General features: G+C 35.8%; 1 protein-coding gene across 1 annotated transcript; it reads right to left on the reverse strand.

Moving 5' to 3' along the window:
- Positions 1-1,312: 1,312 nt before the first annotated feature.
- C11H6orf58 (chromosome 11 C6orf58 homolog) lies at positions 1,313-23,853 on the reverse strand. The gene is made up of 6 exons (XM_058307399.1): positions 20,090-23,853; positions 16,509-16,595; positions 15,598-15,782; positions 14,473-14,573; positions 6,307-6,545; positions 1,313-1,595 (listed from the first exon to the last, which is right to left on the reverse strand). Exons 1-6 carry the CDS (start codon positions 20,388-20,390, stop codon positions 1,486-1,488), a joined length of 1,023 nt encoding a protein of 340 aa, XP_058163382.1. The 5' UTR covers positions 20,391-23,853; the 3' UTR covers positions 1,313-1,485.
- Positions 23,854-23,983: the final 130 nt, after the last annotated feature.

The raw sequence follows: 23,983 nt of genomic DNA on the forward strand, positions 1-23,983 counted from the left end.
TAATGGAATTGAACTAGAAATCAAAATACAAAGACACCCAGAAAGTCACCCTATATTTAGAAATTAAATAAGATGCTTCCAAATAATACATGGGTCAACAAGGACCTCTCAAAGAAAATAAAAAATATACAGAACTTGGAAAAAAGAAACAAAGCAACATAGAGTTACTATAGCTCAGAGATTAAAAATGGAGTTGGGAGGTTATTCTGGATGTTACTCTTAAGCAAATATCAGCCAGATATCAAAAACTGCCAAAGTATACAAAGCCTCAAACAACCATGTTCCTCAAAACCCTAAGGAAATCTGGGCCCCATAAACCACAAGATAAAGAACTCAATAAACTCTCACTTGAAGGACAGTGAGAGTACCCCAAATGTCTACAGACTACTTATCTGGTCTTCTTTTTTTTCTCTTTAAGACCCTTGTCTGGAAATGCTAAAATGGGACATGATTTGGGTTGCAGCCTGAATCTGTGCTCCCTGAATTGCAATTCTATGACCCCAAATAAATGCCTTTGTTGCCTTGTAGCTTAGTTTCTTAATTTTCAGTAGAAAAACTGAAAACAAATAAAAATACAATATATAAAAATTTGTGGAATGCACCTATCACAGTGCTTCGTACTACTAACATCTCTGGAAAGAAGGTTATCTAGAGAACAAGCAGGACACGTTCTGTCTTCATAAAGGAGAAAACTTTGTTCTCCGTGACTCTGAAGCACTCCACAAGAGTATTGACTGCATTGTACTAATCACTAGGGCACCCAGACAAAAAAAAATATTGATAAATTTGGTAATGAATTCATTCTAAATTAGTTTAATTTTATGCATTTTAGAAATCCAAAATTACTGTCCACATTATCTTTTTTTTTTATCCCCCCACTTGTGGCTTTTTTTTTTTTTTGCATGCTGTCTGTATAAAATTTTCCCTCTCCCCTTGTGGTTTGCTTGCTTTCTGTGTCCATACGCTGCAGGTGCTCTTCTGTGTTTTTGTTTGTCTCTCTTTTTTGTTGCGTCACCTTGCTCAGTTGGCTCTCTGCAGCACTTGTGGGCTGGGCAGTGCTCTGCGGCATCTGCAGGCTGGGTAGCACTCCACAGTGTGTGGGTGAGCCTGCCTTCCCAAGGCCCCAGGACACAAACCCATGGCCTCCCATATAGTAGATGGGAGCCCAACTGCTTGAGCTACAGCTGCTTCTCTCCACATTATCTTTTAATATCTTCTACATTTTCGCTATGAACCATAAAAATTTATTCTGCCAAATTTAAGAACTTATATTAAATAAGATAAAACCAAAAGCCCAGTTAGGTTTTATGACTCTTTATTAATTTATCAGCAATTGCTAACATTCACTGGAACATATTGGATCATTAACATTTTATTTATTGTCGATTATTTGTTCAATAATTATTAGGTAAATTAGGACTAATTTTGGTAAGTACTGTTCCTCAAGATATTATCATTTTGGGTTTTTATGTTATTGTAACTCCCTCATAGCATTGAATTAAAATATTGTTGGACTAATTCCAAAATCTCTAAAAAAGATTTCCTTGAAGCTGGAAACATCATTAAAGTTTTCCATGCAGTCAAAGACATTCCTCCTAGAAAAGATGTAAAAGTTATTAAAAAGTGACTGGTCAAAATTTATTCTCAGCACCCATAAGTTTATAATATTAAAAACAAAATTCAATTTAATTAGTATAAAAATAAAATGATAATACTCTTTAGTCAATGTTTAGGAATTTAAAATTAAGGTTTTTTTTAACTTTCATACTCAAGCTAATAAGAAATCTATACAAAATATGAGTGACTAAAGAGAAATATGAATGACTAAAGAGAAATGAAAATTTTAAAAATTGAAATATTTTTCACACATCAGACAAGCACCAATTTAAATGTCTGCTAAGAATCATTGTAGATAGCTACATAGGATGAAAAACCTTAATGAAAAAAAATATTTTTTGGTAGGAACACAACAATATACTTTTTGAACTGTCATTTGGTAACTCCTGATCCATTAATCCATTTCTAAAACTTTATGAATGTTTTTACAAATTAAGCAAAGAAAAAATATACCTTGAAAGTCATTCTTGTACTGTTTGCAAAAGCTTGAAACTGGAATGTGCAAATATGTATTTAAAGAGAGGGCTATATATCAATATTGCTGGTTGCTATTAATATTGTAACTGATAATAAATTAACAAATACGTTTTAGCCTACTAAATTACATTTTAGACACTTATTAGTCCTCTGATATATTGCAATATAGCTTTTTATAAAAAGTGAAATATTTTAATAAAACATGCCTGCACTTTTAACATTTCTGTACCAATAAAATATACCACTAAAAGATTTGGAAAATGCACAACATTTCTTAGGTAATCTAAAACCTAAAGCATTTTAAAATCTCTAGAATTTGTATTTTAGCAAAAGTTTGAGGTTCTTTTTTAAAAAATATATATATATTTAAAAGATACATAGATCACACAAAATGTTACATTAAAAAATATAGGAGGTTCCCATATGCCCTACTCCTCACACCCCCTACTTTTCCCCATCAACAACTTCTTTCATTAGTGTGGTACATTCATTGAAATTGATGAATACATTTCAGAGCATTGCTACACAGCATGGATTATAGTTTATGTTGTAGTTCACACTCTCCCCCAGTCCATTCAGTGGGTTATGGCAGGATATACAATGCCCTGCATCTATCCCTGCAATATCATTCAGGACAACTCCAAGTCCCCAAAATGCCCCTATATCAGCCCTCCTTTTCCCTCTGATATGAATTAAGCAAATCACGCCATCTCAGAGAGCTAGAGCCTGGAAGATAGGCTTACAGGAAATAGAGGGGTGGAGAGGAAGGTTGTGAGCCAATGCCCACATGGGTGAAATCTATGATAAGGTGGAAATAAGTAGGTGTGCAGTGAAGGGATGTGATGTGGCTATAGGGATACTACTCGGCTGGGCTGTGCAGGCAATATCGCTTTAAAGTATGTTAGGCTTTTTAAATACCCAGAAGCAAATATCTGTAACTGTTGACTCACTGAAGTTGGAACCTAGATGTTTTGTTTTCTTTAATGCTGATGCTATATTTTATAAACTGTATAATCTTTAACTTGCAACTTAACAGTAAGGAAACAACTTGTAACTGGCCCCTCTTTGTATCCCCTTAACTTATTTTGCAACCCTGAAATCTGATACTCCTGTACTTAGCCCTCAGTGTTTATTAATGAAATAACATGAGTCAGCCCAGAACTGGCCAAGCCCTTTCTAATCAGGGTTAGCCTGCCTATCCTGTGCCCATAGCCTAAGCCTTAAAATTCAAGTGAAATAATCATGTACTCAATTTGCATACACTAAAAAATTAGATTAGCTCTAATCCCCTCACCTCACACCACCCACTCATCAAATTCAAACTATCAATTTCTAATCATGCAACATATGAATCAACTGATGCCCCTCCACCATCTTCCCTATTATCCCACTATTATCTTCCTCTCAGTCTCCCAACCCTACCTCCCTTTGTTTAATCCCGAAAAAACCCTAATTATTTCCAACACAGGAAGACAGGTTTATGGCCAATAGTCCTTCTGATCTCCTTGCCTTTGTGCTTGGCAATAAACTCTTTCACTTCTCAAAATTCTGATGTCACTTAATTGAATCTCTAGTGTGCACCAGGCAAGGACTCACTTTTGAGCTGCAACAGTATCTCCCAATAATATTGTTAGTTTAAAAAAACGTACTGCAGCACAATGGGAAGCATACATTCCTATTTTTATAAAGAAAGGTTTTATTAGTTAATTAGTTCATGTGTTTATAATCACTGAAATGTGCATAAATGTACTTTGTGTGAATAAACAACCAAAATTCCATTAAAAATATTGGTAAAGGAATCAAGGTCAGGTGGAAAAAGTGGAGAGGATAACTTATTTTTTAAAAATAATTTTCTGTATAGTTTCAAGTTTAAAATAGATATATATTAAATATATTTTTAAGATAAGTAAAAAAATACAACCATAAGAAATAAAGTATTATGAAGAAATTGATTAAAAGTAATTTGTGATGGTTTGGAATGATTTGAAGAAGAAACGACCTGTTAGGTTATACTCTTTAATGTGCAAGAAAGAACAGTTCTCTAGGATAACAGCCTTGGTTCTAATCCTACTTCTTTTGTTTCTCTGTTGCTGGAAAAGGGAGGAGGTTTGTGGTTATTTTCCATTGCTTTCTCTCAAAGAGTATAGCTATTTCTATAAACATCCCTGGATCTTTGCCCTCATCCCTCATTCCTCTCCATGGAGGTAAAGCCAACTACCTGACTGATGGGTGACAATTTGTTGGAACTAATACCAGATTTCCCAAGAGCCCAGAATAATTGTTTCTTGTCCTCATGTTCACTGCTAAACCAGTATCAGCAATCAAAGCAAGCGGCTTTCTGCAGCATACTAATTGTCCCTGTGTATTTTCCCAGTCCTGATAGGTAGGTTAAAAAAATATTTCTTAAACTGGCAATAATGGAAGTGCAATAATAGAGAATCGAATTGATTCTAACTTGATGTTTCAAAAAACTGTTAATTGTACTTTAAGGCTTAAATATCATGTTCAGTTTCTTGAATAATGCAAAATCGTAGTATTTCTGATGTTAAAAATTGCTGAATGTTATGTTTAAAAGATTTGGTCAGTATATTAATGTAACTATACACCAAATGCAGCCATCTTAAAAAATATATTTATTGTTTCCTGTTTAGTATTTTACCTATAGCTGCACTTAATTTAAAATATCTATGTAGGCTGTGTCACTGTGTCTGAAATCTCAGCAACAATAGGCATGTGGAGCGACAAGATGGTGCTAGGTAATTACGCAGTTAGTTTTATTACATTCCATCCCCCACCCCTGTTTTTATCATGGGAGCAGCTTAAGTCTCCACATCAAATGGAATGCTAAATTTTAGAAAATGTGGACCCAATACAATTTAACACCTTGTATTTCCAAGTCTCAAATTAAATTAATCAAACTCTCATTCAATTCAAGGATGTAAGTGCTTATTTATATTATCTAGGGTTAAAGTGTAACTGTTACATGTGACAATGTAGATGTCTGACAGATCATCAAATTTTATTCTCCTTCTTTCAGTAATATCAGACAAGAATTAACTTTCCCAGATTCGTTCATTCCCCTCAACCTCCACTCTTATCCCTGCTGCCCTAACCTAGGTGATCCTAGGTTTTAGCAAATAGTATGTGAGCTAAAGGGATTTTTGTCACTTCTGTCCCTAGGGATTTAAAAAGAAGTGGTGCTTTTTTTAAGCTAATTCCTTATATTTGATAGAATACAGACAATAGAGAGACCCAGAGATTATTGGAGCCACAGATGGAAAGATCCTGGGTCCCTGAATCGCCATGGAAGATATTCTCCTGATATTTGGGTAAATATCCTGAATTGCTAAGTGACTAAGAAAGAGAATCCTATTGAACTGTGCCATTTAAAATATGGGCATTTATTTGTTAAAGCATCTAGTGCTATCCTGAGCAATGCTGAAATTGTTTTTTAAAAATTTACTATGCAGTGTATTCATTTTAAATTGATGCATTTCATATTTTTCAATTTGAATTTTGCTTTAGGGGATATACACAAACACACATATATATAAACATATATGTACCTTTCAATAGGACATGCATAAACAATATGCTAATTTAAAAATTTGCCATTTTCTTTGGTGTTCTCCACTGTTAGAGCACCCAGAATTTGGGAAGTTTTGGAGAAGAATGCCTTCTTTGTAACCAGACTTCTTGGGTTCAGATGGTTGAGGGTTTTTTTCTTTCTTTCTTTTTTTTTTTTTTTAATGTTTGTTACTCATAGACATAGATGAGGAGATTTTATGTAAGACAACTGGTTTCTTGTTTTTATTAGTCATGGCTGATCTCATTGTTATGATTATGGTTTCATTTAAAAGAGGAGGTGTTAAAAAAAAACTTACTGAAGGAAAGGAAAGAGCAACTTACCATTTCTTCCTTGTCAAACTAAAATAATATCTATTGCATTGGTAAGGATCCTATACATGAGGAAATGCCAAAGGTTTGAGAACCCGTAGTATGTGCCCATTACATGAAATATATCATAAGTCCACAAGGATTTTTGTAAAATTTTGAAACAGATACATTAGGAATCCACATTTCCTTCTTTAGGGATTCTGTTGTAATAACCTGTGTTTCTATTCTAATTCAAATGCTATTTCTTCACCTATCAAATCAAAATGATATAAAAATAGAAATTACAAAATAATGTAGAGCCACTGAGTGTCTTACCTGTAATATTATGGACTTCGTAGACAAAATTCACACCAAACAGAACTATGTTCTGAAAGGCAGTAAAGTTACTGATGAAGGGTGCCCTATCCCCAGGAACAAGCATTCTTGGTGGCAGGCCCTTCTGGAAGTTACGCACTCTAATCAAAGTTGTAGGAAAGAGTGATGCAGCTAAATAATCCACACAAGTAGCCCAGCTTCTTTGGAAATCTGCTTCTTCTTTAGAATAATATTTAAATCTAATTCAGAAATAGGAAAAGGATTGTAATTACAGTTAGTCTACTGAAACTTTTACCATGTCAGTTTCAAAAAAGATGATTTGCTCAACAAACTATATTTTTCCCGTTTTAGAATACAGAAGTTAGACAATATTGATGAATAGCCCCTACAGTTTTTTTTTGAAATGTGAAGAGAGGGTCTTAGAAGTTTAAACTTGTGAAGGAGCATACCTTAAATTTTAATTTTATTAGGATTTTCTCCATTTAATAAAGCATGCTAAATTTGCATACCAGCTAAACCTATGTCTAAGTCACATTTATTTTTTGAAATGTAAAGGTAAGAAGCAAATGTGCTAAGACAGAATTTCTTCAGACTTGCTCATCTCTCAAGGAATAGCTGATTTCCCATGTCGGGTAAAGACTAAAAATGAAAGATCTTACAATGAGATCCTTTTAATGTTTTTTTTCCCCATATAATTGGGGAGGAAAATATTCACATGTAAATTTTAAGTCTGTAGATAAGAGTTTTACAGTTATACAGTCTGTACCTGTCACACCCAGCGGTCTAAGCATGATGAACGACTTTCAGTTTTGTAAACAAGCTTATTAACTTTGAAACTTTTACCCTAATAAGCTTCCAACTTCTTCAAGACTTATCTTGCCACAACATTCCTGAAGCTTGTCTGTCTGTCTTGAGCATTTAGTATCAAGCTAAACAATACAAGCATGGAGGCTGGATGCAGGAGACATGGAAAGAAATTTACAATGCAACCTCTGGTTCACATCTAGTGAAAGAAATACATATGCAAATATGTGATTCATAGGAAATTATGGGAACACAAAGAAGAAAGGAATAGTTATGCCTTTGATGATAGAAGAATTTGGCTAACATTTTATGCTTCTTCTCTAATCAGTATAGCTGACTCTGAAACTTAAGAAAGAGAAAATGTGAATTCATAAGGTCTTTTGTAAGGGTCCTAATAATAGCACAATTAGACATTAAGTGGATTACAGGGGAGCACATGGCAGAGGTGAAAAGAGTTGAAGAGACCAGGGGCACAAGAGCAAAGTGAATCTCAGAATGCAAACTTAGTTAGAAAGAGGGTATTTGCAGATATAATTAGTTAAAATGAGGTCATACTGATCACAGCAGACCCTAAATCCAACGTCTCTGTCCTTTATCAGGAGATTGAGATTTGTAGATTCCAAGAAGGAAGATGGTCACGTGAAGACGGCAGATTGGAGTGGTGAAGCTACAAGCAAAGGAAGAATAAGATGGGTATTAAGCACACTTCTGAAGTCCTGTATTGAATGAATACAGAAAGAGAAAAAACCATGGAAGCAAGAAACCAGAAAGAGATGGGAGAGAACAGCAAGCATTGCCATGTGCCGTGTCACGTGACAGGGGGCCAAGGATCAACAGCAGCCAGTCTTGAGAGGAAAGCATCACCTTGATCATACCTTGATTTGGACATTTTCCTGGACTCTAACCTTGAGCAGATAAATTCCTATGCTTTAAGCCAAACCATTTTGTGGTATTTGCTTTGAAGCAGCTCAGGAAACTAAAACATTGGGTCATATTGTAATTCTATACTTAACTTTCTGAGGAACCACCAAACTGGTTTCCCAGATGGCTGCACTATTTTGCATTCCCACCAACAATGGGTAAGTGCTCCAGTTTCTCTGCATCCTCACCATGCTTGTTATTTTCTGGTTTTTGTTTATTTGTTTGTTTTTTAGTAACAGCCATTCTAAGTGGGTGTTAAATGGTATCTCATTTTGGTTCTGACTTGCATGTCCCTGAAGATATTGAGCATCTTTTCATGTGTTTATTGGCCATTTGTATATCTTCTTTGGAGAAATATCTATTCAAGTCCTTTGCCAATTTTTTGTTTGTTTGTTTCAGCCTTCACTTGATCTGAAAAATGTAACAGGCTCTTCAGTAGATGTGCATTTCAGTAGATGTGCACCATGATACAGAGCAATGCCCAGAACAAGACATAGGTGAAGAGGCCTCCGAGACCACCTGTAAAAAAGAGTTCTTCATGATTTAAAGTATTTTTCCACCTTCTTCCCACTTTGAGAAGTAGGAGCAGGGACAGCTGGATAGAGGAAAGCAGGGAGAAGATGAAGCCGTAGAGACGCATGAGGCCAAGAAGGTCGACTGTGGCCTCGGACAGTGCTGACACTGAGGTCCAGCAATAATCCAGGACAGCCCCGTTACCTTGCTCAGCTGCCTGGGCTCCCGCTTGGCCACCATGGTGGACACTGCGCCTGCAGAGGCTTAGCCTCTGCCATCTCGTGGAGAGGAACGTGGAGCTGGAACACGGCCTCAGATACGAGTCAGTTGGCGTTTTCTCAGACAGACAGGCCTAGAGATGCCCTGGCACAATCTTGTGCTAGAGGCTACCCTTTGCCCATTTCTTAATTGGCTAATTTGTCTCTTTATTGTTGACTTGTAGGAATTCTTCATATATTCTGTATATTGAACGCTTACTAGACATATAGTTAACAATTATTTTCTCCTATTCTGTAGGTTGTTGGGGTTTTTTGGGATGTTTTTTGTTTTTGTTGTTGTGGTTGTTGTTGTTGTTTGAGGTACTGGGGGCCAGGGATTGAACCCATGATATGGTATGTGTGGGATGTAGGTGCTCAGCCACTGAGCTACATCTACTCCCTTGCTTTCTTAAAAATGTCCTTTGTCATACAAAAGTTTTAAATTTTGATGGAGTCCATTTTATCTATTTTTTTCTTCTGTTTTTCATGTTTTTGGTGTCACATCTGAGAAATCACTGCCAAATTCAAGGTTATGAAGGTTCTCCAAATGTTTTCTTTTAAGAGCTTCACTGTTTTAGTTAGCTCTTATGTTTAAGTCCTTGGTCCATTTAGAGTTAAGTTTTTGTGTATGATATGAGGTAGCCATCCAATTTCATTCTTTCGCATTGGAGATCAGCACCATTTGTTGAAGAGACCATTCTTTCTCCCAATTAATGTATTTGGCCCCCTTGTCAAAATCAGTTGGCCATACATGTATAGGTTGACTTCTGAACTCTGAATTCTATTCCATTCATCTGTATTGTCTATTTTTATGCCAGTACTGCACTGTTTTCTGTTTTGATTATTGTGGTTCTGTAACAAATCAATTTTTTAAAAAAGATTTATTTATTTATCTCCCCTTCCCCCCTCCCCCACCCCGGTTGTCTGTTCTCTGTGTCTATTTGCTGTGTCTTCTTGTAACAAATCAATTTTTAAAACAAATCAATTTTATTGATACATATATAAAAAGCATACAATTCATCCAGAGTGTGTAATCAATGGTATTTGATATAATCACAAAGTTGTATGTTCAATTCAGTCATTATTAGAGCATTTTCATTATTTTAATAATAATAATTATAAACAAAAAAACACAAAAAATTCCTTACCTTTCAATCTCTCTCTGTTTCCCCTGCTTTACGTAGCTGAAATTTCTGGCTATTCCTGCACAGTTATTTATTTGTTTATTAAGCAGTTTTATTCAGATATATTCACATACCATATGATCTATCTAAAGTGTATAATCAATGGCTTTTAGTAAAATCACAATGTTGTACATTTATCATCTCAAAAATTTTAGAGCAATTTCATTACTCCAAAAAGAAAGTCTCTATACCAGTAAGCATTCCTTCCCCATCCCTCCATAACCACTAATCTAATTTCATCTTTATAAGTTAATTTATATTCTCATTTTATATAAATGGAATCATACAATATGTAGTATTCTGTGTCTGGTCTCCTTCACTTAGTATAATATAATTCTTTTTTTGTGTGATATTAATATTTTGTAGTATTAATCTACATTTGTTCAGCTTCAAAGAAAAATGGTCTTATATATGCAATTTTACCCATATTCATATTTCCATTAATATATCTATATTCCATATACTATATTTAGTTCATAATAGCCCAGTCATACAGTATTTGTCCTTTTGTGTCTGGCTTGCTTCACTCAACATCAGGTCCTCCAGGTTCATCCATATTGCCATATGTTTCACAACTTCATTTCTTTTTACTGCTACATAATATTCCATCGTGTGTTTATACCACAGTTTATTTATCCATTCCTCTGTTGATGGACACCTGGAGGTTTTCAGAACTTAGGGATGGTAATACAAATGTCTATCCTATGTCGGTTGCTTTGTATATAGAAGCAGATAAATTGTTTTGTAAGTTTCACAGGTCTACAGCCAGAGGGGACTTTGCCCCAAGACAAACTGTATTTCTGTAACTGATTCACTGTGATGTGAGTTTCTACTTAGCATTGTTATTGATTTAAGTTTTTTTGAATGATGAATGTCTTTTTGGAATTTAGAGGGGAGTGTAGCAGTTTGATATTATTTATGAATTCCAAATTAAGAAAGATTATGTTTGTAAACTGGTCTATTCCCCTGGGTTTGATACCCTTTGATTGTATTAAATTCAACTGAGATGTCCTTGATTAAATTATGTTAAGATCTGGGCTTTGATTCAACCAAGTCAGTAGGGCATACTCAAGATTGAGTCCCCACCCCCTTGGTGGTCTGATAGAAACAGACACTCACTTAAGAGGACACTCCAAAGAAGAATCAGGAAGAAAGATAGCTCCTTAGACATAGCAAAGGAAAGAACTTCGATTCTGTGTCCCCAGAGAGATGAGCCTTTCACCTGATAGTTTGCAGCCTACAACTGAGAAGGCCTGGAAAAAAAATAAGCCCTATGTCAGCCTGTAGCTGAGAGAGAGGAAGACTGAACCCATGCAGAGATCAGCAACCATCTTGCTTCAATATGTGGCAACTGACTTTTGTGAGAAACCAACCTTGAGATGGATTCTTTAGAGCCTTGTAAGTCTAAGCTTTTATCCCAAAAAACAACCTTTTTAAAAGCCAACAGATTTCTGGTGCTTTGCATCAGCAGTCCTTTGGCTGACTAATAGAGTTATCCTATCATACTATTGTCTAGCTTCTTACCCTTTAATTTACCCTTTCTAATAATCTTCATTTCTACACTCTTTTCTAAGTCTCTCACTCCTTTTTTTTTTCCTTTTGAGGCAGCAGCACTCTATTTAGTGTCTCTCGCAATTCTGGTCTTTTGGTAACATATTTGTGTTAGTCAGCTGAAGGGGTGCTGATGCAAATACCAGAAATTGGTTGGTTTTTGTAAGGGGTATTTATTTGGGGTAGAAGCTTACAGTTACCAGGCCAAAAAGCTTACGTTACTTCCTTTGCAGCCTGCCAACGTCTGCAAGGATTCAGGCTTCCTGGATTCCTGTGGGTTCAGCTCCTCTGTTTTTTCCACAAAATGAGCTATAGACTATTAGGCTCTCTAGACTTTGCCTCTCTCACAAGGTCAGCTGTAGACTATCAGGCAAATGGCTCTGTCTTTCTCCCTGGGACTCCAGCTTCAGCATCAAACTCCACCATCAAAACTCCAACATCAAAACTCCACCATCAGGGGAAACGGACTTTGGCCCAGTGGTTAGGGCGTCCATCTACCATATGGGAGGTCCGCGGTTCAAATCCCGGGCCTCCTTGACCCGTGTGGAGCTGGCCATGCGCAGTGCTGATGCGCGCAAGGAGTGCCGTGCCACACAAGGGTGTCCCCCGTGTGGGGGAGCCCCACGGGCAAGGAGTGCGCCCGTGAGGAGAGCCGCCCAGCGTGGAAAGAAAGAGCAGCCTGCCCAGGAATGGCGCCGCCCACACTTCCCATGCCGCTGACAACAACAGAAGCGGACAAAGAAACAAAAGCAGACAAAGAAACAAGATGCAGCAAATAGACACCAAGAACAGACAACCAGGGGAGGGGGGGGGGCAATTAAGTAAATAAATAAATCTTTAAAAAAACAAAAAACAAAAAACAAAAACCTCCACCATCAAAACTCCACCATTAAAAGTTCAACTCTGTCCTTTGCCATGCCTTTTATCAATGCCCCAATGACATGGCCCAATCAAGGCCCTAATCATAACTCAATCACGCCCAGGTACAGACCAGACCACAAACATAAACCAATATCTATTTTTTGGAATTCATAACTGTATCAATCTGCTACAATATTCTATCAGTTTTTGTTTGTCTGTGAAGACATTGAACTCCCCTTCATTTTTGCAGGACAGTTTTGCTGGATGAAGGATTCTTGGCTGGCAGTTTTTCTCTTTCAGTACCTTGAATACATCATACCACTTTCTTCTCTCCTCCATGGTTTCTGATGAGAGGTTGGCATTTAATCTTATCGAGGTTCCTTTGTATGTGATGCTTTGCTTCTCTCTTGCTGCTTTCAGACTCTTCTCTTTATCTCTGATATTTATCATTCTGAATAGCAGTGTCTCAGGGTAGGTGTATTTGGATTTATTCTGTTTTGGGTATGTTGTCCTTGAATATTGATATTAATGTCTTTCTTAACAGTTGGGAAGATTTCAGTCATTATTTCCTCAAATATCCTTTCTCCCCTTTTCCATTCTCTTTTACTTCTGGGACATCTATAATGCATATGTTTTTGTGTTTTGCATTGTCATTCGACTCCCTGAGACTATGTTCCATTTTTTAAATTTGCTTCTCTTTTTGTTCTCCTGTATTTTCCAGTTCAGATGTTCTGTATTCAAAATCACTAATTCCGTTCTCAAACAATTCTATTCTGCTCTTGTGTGCCTCTCATGTATTTTTAATCTCATCCATCATGTCTTTCATTCCTGTAAGGTCTGTTACTTTTCTTTGCAGACTTTCAAATTGTTCTTTATGCTCACTTAGTGTCTTCTTACTATCCTTTATCTCTTCAGTCATATTTTCTTTCAATTCTTTAAATTTATTTAGGATCTTTGTGTAGTTATCCTTGATTAGTTGTCATAAATCCTGTGTCTCTTCAGAATATTTTGTTTGTTCCCTTGGCTGGGCCATGTCTTCCTGTTTCCTAGTATGGCTTGTAATTTTTTTAATATGTCAGTGAATTTATTCTGATGGCCAATATTTCTCTTTCCTATTGTTTTCATTTTTTTCACAGTTCTTCTTTAATATTTGGCTCAATTTATCCTAATTCTTTAAAAATGACCAGCTTAAATTGTCAAAATCATGCCAGGGACTCACTAATGGGGTGAAGATTTTTCCCCAGAAGTCTGTCTCTAGCATCCAAAAATAAAAACTCTAAACAGAATCAGGAAAAAGAAAAAAAACTAGACCTTGGAGCAATAGTAAAGAATAGCAAATGTCAAGCAATGTGGATCACCTAAATCTTTGATTTATGCATCATAATGAGGATGGGGTCAGAGGGAAAGACAACAGTTGGGGACTAACCTGAAGGCCTCAAACCTGCATGCTTGAATTTACACATATGTTCTCAAAAATAATAATCCCTTGTTTCTTTGTTCTCTCTATCCCAAATCTCATTCTAGGTGGCTTGATACCACCCCCTATTTAATGTCTATACAGTTTCCTAGTTATTTCCTGCTTCCAGATACGTCACCATTTGCTATCAGGTGGGGAAAGTTTGGATATTCGTCTGGTCTATTTGAAAACTAAGATGCCTCTTGGATATATTCTCTCCAGTAAATGTTGGCCAAACTATATTTCTGTGATCACAGTGATTCAACGATACAGAAGATACACTTTGCATTATGTCTTTCAGGCTCACAGAAACCAGTTTGAATTAAAATAGATTTCCTATTTTTTTCCTGGTCCTCTAATGTTATAGTCTTATGCTGGCTTTTATTTTGTTTTCTTTCTCACATGAGCCCATTTTCTTCATATTTTTTACTTGACACACCATAGATTTTTTTTTTACTTTTTCAGGTAAAATATCTTCTTATCAATTTTCTCTTCATCATAATGTTTTCCTGTGGATGACATCTTGGTAAATAGCTAAGTTAGAAGACACATCAAAAAAGATACAGGACTATAAGTTAGTTACCTTGATAAGCAGAAATAACTTTGGATCCAATTTTACCTGTCATCAAATCTGTTTTTAGCCACACCTATAGATGAAACATGTGCAGTCCACAGGCCTTTCAGTAAGTCATCAAAGCTAGCAGAAGATGATTTTAAAAGCTAACAAATGAAGAAAATATAATATATATTATTATTTCTAACACTTAATGTTTGTCAAGCCTTGGTGCTTAATACCCCCTAAAGTCTTTAATTAATAGTTATGCTAATTAATAATAACACTAAATCCATCTAAAAGAAATGGATCATGTTTTTAAAAATGTCTGAACTGGAAAGTGGATGTGGTTCAAGTGGTTGAGTGCCTGCCTCCTGAAATGCTTCCTGAAAAAAAACAAAAACAAACAACAAGCAAAACAAATGAAAAAACCAACTCAGGGGAGCCTATGTGGCTCAGTGGTTCAGCACTGGCTTACCACATGTGAGATCGTGGGTTCAACCCTCAGCCCTGGTACCTCAAATAAAGAAAGAAAGGAAGGAAGAAAGAAATATGTTCTGATCCTTGTACCAGCCAGCATCTGAACTTCCTAAAAAATACTGAGTCAGAAATAGAGCAGAGGGGTGAATTTAATCTTATCATCTATAACATAATAAACAAAGAGTGACTTGATTAAGGCTATGTCTTCTTTTGCCTGTGACATTTTACTTTGGTCATCAAATATTTGGTTTCAAATGTCAAATGATTCTCTCATTGAACACATGTGCTTATTTGTCAAAATAAGTTGAAATAATAAAATTTGCTGACAACAAAACACAAAATTTGCTAAAACCATAATCATGTTTCTACATAGATTAAGCCTCTAGTTAATTACAATGAACTAGAAAACTTTTTTCACCATTAAACCATAATATCTCTATGCTCACACATTTGCAAATAATTTATTTAGCATGAGAAAAATGGATAGGCCAGCCTCAATACTGTATTGAGAACAAAGGTATTAGCGAAACATGGCATCACACAACAGCATATTAATAGTAACTGTGCTATCATAATCATTGACATTTTTTATTAGAAACTATATTTCTTAGAAACATATTGTTCAATATGTAAAAAAAAACCTATCTAAAAATTTTATTCAAAAATGATCTGACTGCCCCTAAGATTTTTAATTAACACGCTCACACAAACCTGATAAAATGCATTCCACTTCTGCATTGTTTCCAAGAAGGATGAACGACAGCTAGAAACATTATAACAAAAATTATTCTGATCCTTGAATGGTAGCAAAAGTGTGACGTTGTCTGATGAGATCCCCATTATGCCAGAATCAACTGCACCAAGGAAGGGTATTGCAGACAAATAATAATTAATGTCTGTATGAACAAAAAGAGTTACTGTTACTATTTTAAGTGTCAAAGAGTTTGGTTTTAAACAGCAAATATATTCTAAAAGAAGCCCCTACAGATTCAGGAACATATGGGAAAGCTTAAGCAATAGCTGGAAGTGCAGCTAAAATTTTATCAGAATTTCCCCAAAGATCATGCACAATTTGAATATGCTCCTGTTAAAAATCCCTACTGTCAGGAACTAAAAATGAACTAAAGTGGTAGATAAAATAGTGTTAAAAATAAAATGATTTCATTAAGAACTTAAAAAATAGTAAGTAGCTACAAAACAAGAATAAGCACACAGAAATTAATAAATGATCTAAAAAATGGTATACTTTTATCACCTCTTAGGAAATTTTATTCAAAGTGGAAAAAAATACATGTATATTTACACGCGTATAAATTTAATAAATTACAATTTTGCTAACCAGTTTGCTCCTTTGGTATAACAGTTAACTTTACATTAAGTTTAAAGCATGTTTGGAATTACAGTTACTGCCAACTGATTTTTGCATAATTGGATTGACTGAATTTTTAAAAACATCTACCTAAAAACCTGTTTCAGAAGATTTAAAAGTTTGGGGTTAAAGAGATTCTTTTTATAAAAGCAGTAGTGCTGATCTTTGTTTTTGTTTCATGGATTGAGATTCCTGACTGAATCAATTTTTTGTGGCGGGGTCGTGAATTTGATGCTTGTTCCACTCAACTCACCAGCCCACCAACTGTCCACAGAGACACAGAGATGATCCCCGGATTGGTACCCACAGTCTGTGCTTTGGCTGGGATCAGCCAGTCTACCTGGAAGAGAAAAAAATGCAGATTTTGTTTTACTAAGCCCATTTCTAACCTGCACACCACTAATATTTAACTGGATACATTAGGTTTGAAGAAATGTGCAAAGTGATTATCCTCTGAAAGAATTATGTCATTCTTCCCATCCCTGTCTTCCCTTCACTTCTGAATTTCTTCTTCCCATTTCTTATCCAAATACATTTCCTTTCTTTAACATCACTACAACAATCTCCTTTTTCTCCTAGGTCTTCATTTTCCCCTCTTTGTAACTCTTGTCTCTTCTACTCTCGAATGCCTCTACTCTTTACTTTGAAATTTAGGGAGACAATATCCATGTATATTAAAGGAGATCTGGGGTCAAGTTGGCCTGAAATAAATCATTTCCTTTTCCATTGTTTATTCATCGCTCTTCAAGCCTGGAAAAATAACTTCTGTTAACCTTAGTTTTCTCATCGGCATATTTGGGATAGTAATACAATTACCCCATAGATATGTGGAGAGTGTTCAATGAAGATAAGCAAGCACAGAGCTCAGTGCAGTGAGCATATGCTCTATTAAGTATTAGCCACTTTCCTGTTATATTTTCCCTTTTCTTTTCATCATCCTCCAACTCCTATTTTTCAAAACTTTCCATGTTCAAAAATTTTTTTTATCAGTTTTTCCTTCTGTGTATATTCCTTACTTACCCCTTCAGCTCTTTCTGGGTTTTATGCCCAACTGTCTACCCTTGTTTCCTTTACATTTCCACACCTGGCTTATTCTCTCTACCCTTACTAACCTTTCTCCTCCAGCTCCCTACTAAGCAATGATTTTACCTCTCCTTGCTTGCCCATCAATCTTCTCCTCTCCTGCCAAGTTCTTACCTATTGGGAGCATCCCTTTGTTTTCTCCCAACTACTCTTCTTAAGCAACACTAGCCTTCTCTTCTTTCTCATTCTCCTCACCTGCATTCTCTAAGTCCTTTCCTCTCACCAATTCTGTCTCTTTCTTGTGCACCTATTATGTTTCTCTTTTCTCATTCTAGTTCCTTACTTGTCTCTTTTGAGCTGCTTACATTCAAGTGGGCAAGAGTACCATTTGAATAGTTCTATTAATACCCATAAATTTCTCAAAATGATTAATCTTCAGACTGATAAAATGGAGTAAAATTCTAGGCTGTGAAACATTCTCATGTTTTGTCTACTTTGGGATAGTTTTGAACCCTGCTTCTAAGACTTTTATTTGAAATCCATTCACTCTCTGAAGAAATTCACAATGTAGTAAAGAACTTGAGCCTTGCCCAAAGGCAGCTCTAGCCTTTGTCCCCAGGGTCCTGGGAGGTAACAACTAAACTCTTGGACTTGCCTGTGTGATTGGAGTCTCCTTATCATTCATGGTTAATCCTCCCAGACGGCACCTGAAATTCATGCTAACAAGGTGACTCATGGTGTGTCCCTGGAACCATATGTTATATTAACCTGTCAATCAATGCCTAGCTATGATGCCCCAATAAAACTCAGACACCAATCTCTTGTGAACATCCTGGGTTGGCAACACTCTGTGAGTATTGTTACACATTGATAATGAGAGGATCATGCACCATGAGAACAAAGAAGCTTTCCATTTGAAGCTCTCCTAGACACTACTCTGTCAGTCTCTTCCTTTGAATTCTGATTTATGTCCTTTCCCTGTAATAAAGATATCCATGGATTTAATATCTTTCAGTGGGTCTGTGAGTCTTTTTCTTGAATTATTGAACATAAGGATGATTTTGGAAACCACCAAACTTGCAGGTGGTATCAGAAATTAGGGTGGTCTTCTGTGGACTTTTCACTCTAACTTTGTAATTAAACTCTAACTCCTTGCAGTAGAGGTCAGAAGACTTGGGTAGATTTGGCTTACATTCAGCTGGACTGACTGTGCCCAAAACCTCATAGTTTGATTAACTCCAGGTATCTACTCATTCATATTAACCTCAAGTATTTCCTTATGCTGCCAACTTTCATGTCTTCGGCCTGACCCACCACAGTCCTCTGGTTCCATTTTTGTCAAATCCCTACTTTATTTGTGATTCCAAGTCACCTACAACTGAATGTGCCTGAGACCAGATCCATGGTGTGGACAGCCAAGCAAAGCATTTTATAAAGTTCCTTATCTCTGTCAGAAGACCATCTTCAGTCCTTTTTCCTTCCTTTATAGCCAATCTGTGCCAGCATTTTGTCACTTAGTTTCTTCAGAGAACTTTTGTCTTCCCTTGACCACTCTTTATTCCATGCTTTAACTGGAACCTGGGTTGGTTATATAGCATCTGACCTGGTCACAATGTTTCTATGTTCTTCAAGTCCATCCAGCTCATCATTCTTCATAACACTTTCTTTCTTCAAGATACAAAGTAATTCTATACCTTTTACTGATTCAAACCCAAATTCCTGGTCTACTTACCCCATATTCCAGTTACACTTTATCCCAAGTACATGGTATGGATCTCCTGCTCTGGTTTTGGTTGGACTGTACTTCTCTTTTCTCTTTTCCTCTCTTTCCTTGGTAACATGCGCACACACACACACACCTTCCACAGTACTTCCAAGTCCAAACTTCCCATCTCTGTTTTTAAAATTCTTATTCTATTTATTCCTATATCACAGACCTTGCAGAGTGTCCCTACTGAGGTTTTCCATGACACTCACTTTCTCATTCATTCCTGTCACCTCTTAATATGCTTTTGCTATACAGAACAAAGATACCTTTAGATTTATGATGTTTTTGTCCCAAACAAATTTTCAGTCTAATTCCTAAGTGTTGACACTATTCTCAAGGGGAGGACAACCTTTGCAGACAATGATTTTACTACACAGATCTCTCCTTTGTCCCCTCAATCTCTGTGCTTATCAAAACACAGGCTTTTAGATATAGTAAACAAATACTATACAGCCTTATATATGTATATTGCCTCATGTATTTTATTCTTGGATGTACTCACAGTGCTTAGAACTGAGCTTGGCTCCTAATAGGAGCTCAACTAATAGCTGCTGAATGTTGAATGTTGACAACCAAGGGTTTTGCCTCAGTGGATTCCTATTGTCTAGTAATAAGTTGCCCAGTAAAATACGCACTTACCACTTGTGGCCAAATTAATTTAAATTAATACAATTGAAATAAAATTAAAAATTCAGTTCCTCATCCACAGTAGCCCCATTTCAAATACTCAATAGCTACTTGTGGCTAGTGCTACCATACTGGAAAAGGCACATGTATGCTATTTCACCAACCTAGAATGTTCTATTGAACAGAGCTGGGTACAAAATCTTGCACACAGGGTACATTCTATAAAAGCTTGATACAGAAGAATGAGGAGAATAAACAGGAGTCATGGGAGAAGGAAGAAATGGAGAAATGGAGGGAGATGAGATAATAAATTTTCAAAAATACGGTATAATATATATACATATATAAGACATGGAGTACTTATTAGCTTCCAATTATATCAGAAATTTAGTACAATGAAAAAGAGTCACTCTTACCTGTAATATATTGCCATCCAAATTGCAAAGGCAATCCCCATATAATATTTTGTTCATTCTCCGGGGCAAATCTTGCAAAATACCTGGCTGTCTCATTTATTAGTATTTTATACATTCCCATTCTCTCAGAATAACGCCAGGGATCAATAACATACTTTCCATTCTCTACCCTGTAGTCACTGAGCTGCCCAGGACACTCTTCCCACAGAGGAGGGTACAGATCTGAAAGTGTGGATGCTTCTGCTGAGGAAGCAGAAAGACAACCAAGGATTACACAGGCCCAGGAAGGAAGGGAGGCCATGGTGCTGTCAGTGGGGATGAGATTATGGCAGGGCTTTTATTGGGATTTGTAATATGAAGTCATGGTATTTTTTTTTTACATCCTAGCCAATCGCTGTTTCACATTCCTTTTCCTAGTAATGAAAGGGTAGGGATGGTGGGATTGCTTTACCAAGATTTATTAGGTATCTATTTTGCAATTTATGGGAGAGTCGATCTGGGACATGATTCAAATGACCCTTGAGATAATTTTTTTTTTCAATGTGAGTGGGTGAAATTTACCTATTTTTAGACTTAAGGGCTTCTGTACAGATTGGTATAGAGATGATACATATCTTTGCTTCAGTAGGTTCAAACATTGATATCCTGAATTTTTTCAAGGTAAACAAGTTTCAAGACAGACTAGCCTTTAAAAAATATCGTTTTGATAAATTATGTTTATATTAAAAAACAAGTAAGAAAAACCAGTAAGTTCAACAAACCAGGTCTTGAAGCATGACCATTGTTTGCTCAAAGGGAGAGGACAAAATAAGAAATAATATTAAGGACAAAAGCCAATGCAAATGCCTACAGATCTGTCCTACATGGCAAACCAGGTTGACTCTGTGAGCCCCTGATGGAAGTTCAAGGAAAACTTTGAACGCAGATGGTTGAAAACGACCGTCACCATCATGTCTATCTGAGGAGACTTGTAAATCACATAGTACCCACAACAATTTGTTGAGTACATAAGGGGATGAAAGCAACTGCGACATTCAGAACATAGCTTGCTGTAAACACACAATGAGACATTTAAGCATGAGCTGTACTCGGTTAGACATGCTTATAATTAACCAGGAAAACAGATTCATGAGTTATGATTCATTGTTAATTCTGTATCAAGGCTAGAAACAGAGGAATATATAAGGGGAGATAAACTAATAAAGGGAACTTCTTCTTTGAGCATACAATTGCCGTGTGCTTTCTTCATGCATCTGAGTCTTGCAGGATAAAAGTCTTCCCACTTCTGAGCCCCCACAGTCCTAAGGAAATAAGATATGTTAGGGAGAGGAGGGAAGAGATCTGAAAACTAAGCCGAGCTTAAGCAGGAAGTTTCAAAGCCTTGGGAAGAGAACACCACAACATAGCTACCAGGAAGGGGAAGAGGGATATTCTGGAAAGAAAGCTGGAGGGAGGCATTCAACTTGCATACACTGCGTTTGCAACAATACCAGGAGACAGTGAAACACACACATGGTCTGCAGGAGTTAAAGAGCAGCAAGGGAGCTGCCTAAGGGACATTTTCTGTGATGTCCACTGAAATTTATTTTCCAGGACAACAGCAGCAGAACAAATAGTGTGCTCACTACCAGAGAACGGAGAACTGCTGAGTCTTGACACCCTTCCAGTATTAACTTTTAAAATGTTTGCTCTAGAGCTAAGCTGTTTACAGCTAAATGTTTAAAGAGAATAAAACGATCTTCTCCTCTTACAAGCACAATGACATAAGACCCCACGCTACACAAAACAAAGTATTATGAAGTATCTTGAACTGAGGAGAATCTGATAAAAGGTACTTGCTGTGTGGATAAAGGGCTATACAAATCCACCAGACTGTTGTCCAGGTGGTTGGAAGTACTTAGATAAACCGGTTTTGAGAGAAATATTTTATTGTCAAATTTTAAGTTTATATGAATAACTATTTTTAAGATCTTTAAAAATGATTAAATTCATGTGTTAACAATTCTGCATGTGTTTCTTAATGCTGTCTATCTGCAATTTTGAGGATATGTGTATTTATATGATACTGAATTTTGTTTCAATAAGTTTATAAGCAAAGTCATTTTCCTTTATTTCTAAAATCCCTACTTTCTCTACGGAAATCCTTCAGAAAGCAATTAAAAAAAAGACCCACCTCAGATGTAAGGACAAAATCAGGTTAAAAGTGAAAGGTTGGAAAAAGTATCCATGCAAATAGTAACCAAAGACAGAGCCGGAGTAGATCAGATAATAACAATAGTATAGTATATGAACAATAATTATTTAGTGCAACTAGCAAATTGTTCCCATGATCAGTATTCTGTAGGTTTCTTCATACAAAATAAACACTTGCTTTTAATTGAAGAGGACTGGAGAAGAGATAATTTTTGGATACTTCATTTTTCTTTAACCCTTTCTTATGCACACTCAATAGTTGAAATAATCCATCTGGATCAATAATGATTTAGCATGACTACTGTTAAAAAGATTTTGGGTTTTTCTGCCTCATAACATTATGAGTTCGCATATTGTTATCTGCTGTAACTCATTCCAATAGAAATTTGATTATCCGGAATTTATGGCCTAAATGGAAGTTAAATATCTAAACCAATAATTTATTTCATTCTTAGAGATTATTATGTCCAAAAGTTAGAACTGTGATATAAAATTAGAGTAAATTAGAATTATGTTATAATTAATTCTATTATATTAGCGTTATTATTTACATTTATAAATGTTTGTTGTTATACTATCTATTTCTTATAATTGATTATATTAAATCTAACCTGGACTTTCATTCTCTTTTAAAATTTTAAATTTCTTTCAAACTATTTTTCTATTTATTTTACAATTTTACAATAAAGGTTTTTTTAACAGTTGAAAATAAAGCCATTGATTATACACTTTAAACTACCCCAGAAAAAAGATATACATTGTGTACACTGTATGGGTAATTTAAAGTTGTTTCTCTTGGATTTCCCAGGTGTACAACCATCATTTATGAAAAATGATAATAATAGACTCTTCATTTCTTATCTTATATTTATAATTTTTATCTTGTACAGTGCTCATTATCCATGTGGTGCAGCAGTGCTCCAAAATGTATTCACCAAATGTAATGAATGTCCCATGATGATGAAAGAGGTTGATGTACAGTGCACATTATCCATGTGGTGCAGCAGTGCTCCAAAATGCATTCACCAAATGTAATGAATGTCCCATGATGATGAAAGAGGTTGATGTGGGAGGAGTGGGGTGAGGGGGATGGGGGTATATGGGGACCTCATTTTTTTTAATGTACATTTAAAAACAAAATAAAGAGAGAAAAAAAAGGTGAAGGAGAAATAACAATTTTCTTAGGTGACCAAAACTGGGGTTATCTGTTAATAATAGACCTACCTTGCAAGAAATTTTGAAGGATTTTTTTTCAGAGAAAGTAAATGATCTAAGGCATAATGTCAGATATACAAAAAGAAGAAAAAGTGATAAGGGACCATAAATGAAAGTAAAATAAAATACATTTTTTCAATGTAAGCTATAATCCATGATGTATAACAATGTTCCAAAATGTATTCATCAAATGCAATGAATATACCACACTAATGAAAGAAATCATTGATGTGATGAATATGAAGGGTGTGGGAAGTGGGGCATAGGGGAACCTCCTATTTTTTTTAAAGTAACATTTTGAGTGATCTATGTATATTTTAAAAATAAAATATATATATATATAAAGAAGATACAGGTAAAATGTCTGGATTTTAAATTAATATAGAGAAATCAATATCTTGCCTATCAAATATTATTAATCTATTAAAAGACATAAAGGTAGAATGTTATATATTTATAATACTAGAAAAAGAATTGAAATATCTG

This window comes from Dasypus novemcinctus, chromosome 11 (genome assembly GCF_030445035.2).
Source record: "Dasypus novemcinctus isolate mDasNov1 chromosome 11, mDasNov1.1.hap2, whole genome shotgun sequence".
In the NCBI taxonomy this organism is placed as follows: Eukaryota; Metazoa; Chordata; class Mammalia; order Cingulata; family Dasypodidae; genus Dasypus; species Dasypus novemcinctus.

What these genes read in the sequence shown, in the direction of transcription:
- C11H6orf58 (XM_058307399.1), bottom strand. Translation starts at nt 20,390, where the DNA reads ATGGCCTCCCTTCCTTCCTGGGCCTGTGTAATCCTTGGTTGTCTTTCT. An exon ending in TGGATGGCAATATATTACAG is followed by an intron (nt 16,596 to 20,089) that starts GTAAGAGTGACT and finishes TTTCTCTTCCAG; the next exon opens with GTAGACTGGCTGATCCCAGC. An exon ending in AGTGGAATGCATTTTATCAG is followed by an intron (nt 14,574 to 15,597) that starts GTTTGTGTGAGC and finishes TTCATTTGTTAG; the next exon opens with CTTTTAAAATCATCTTCTGC.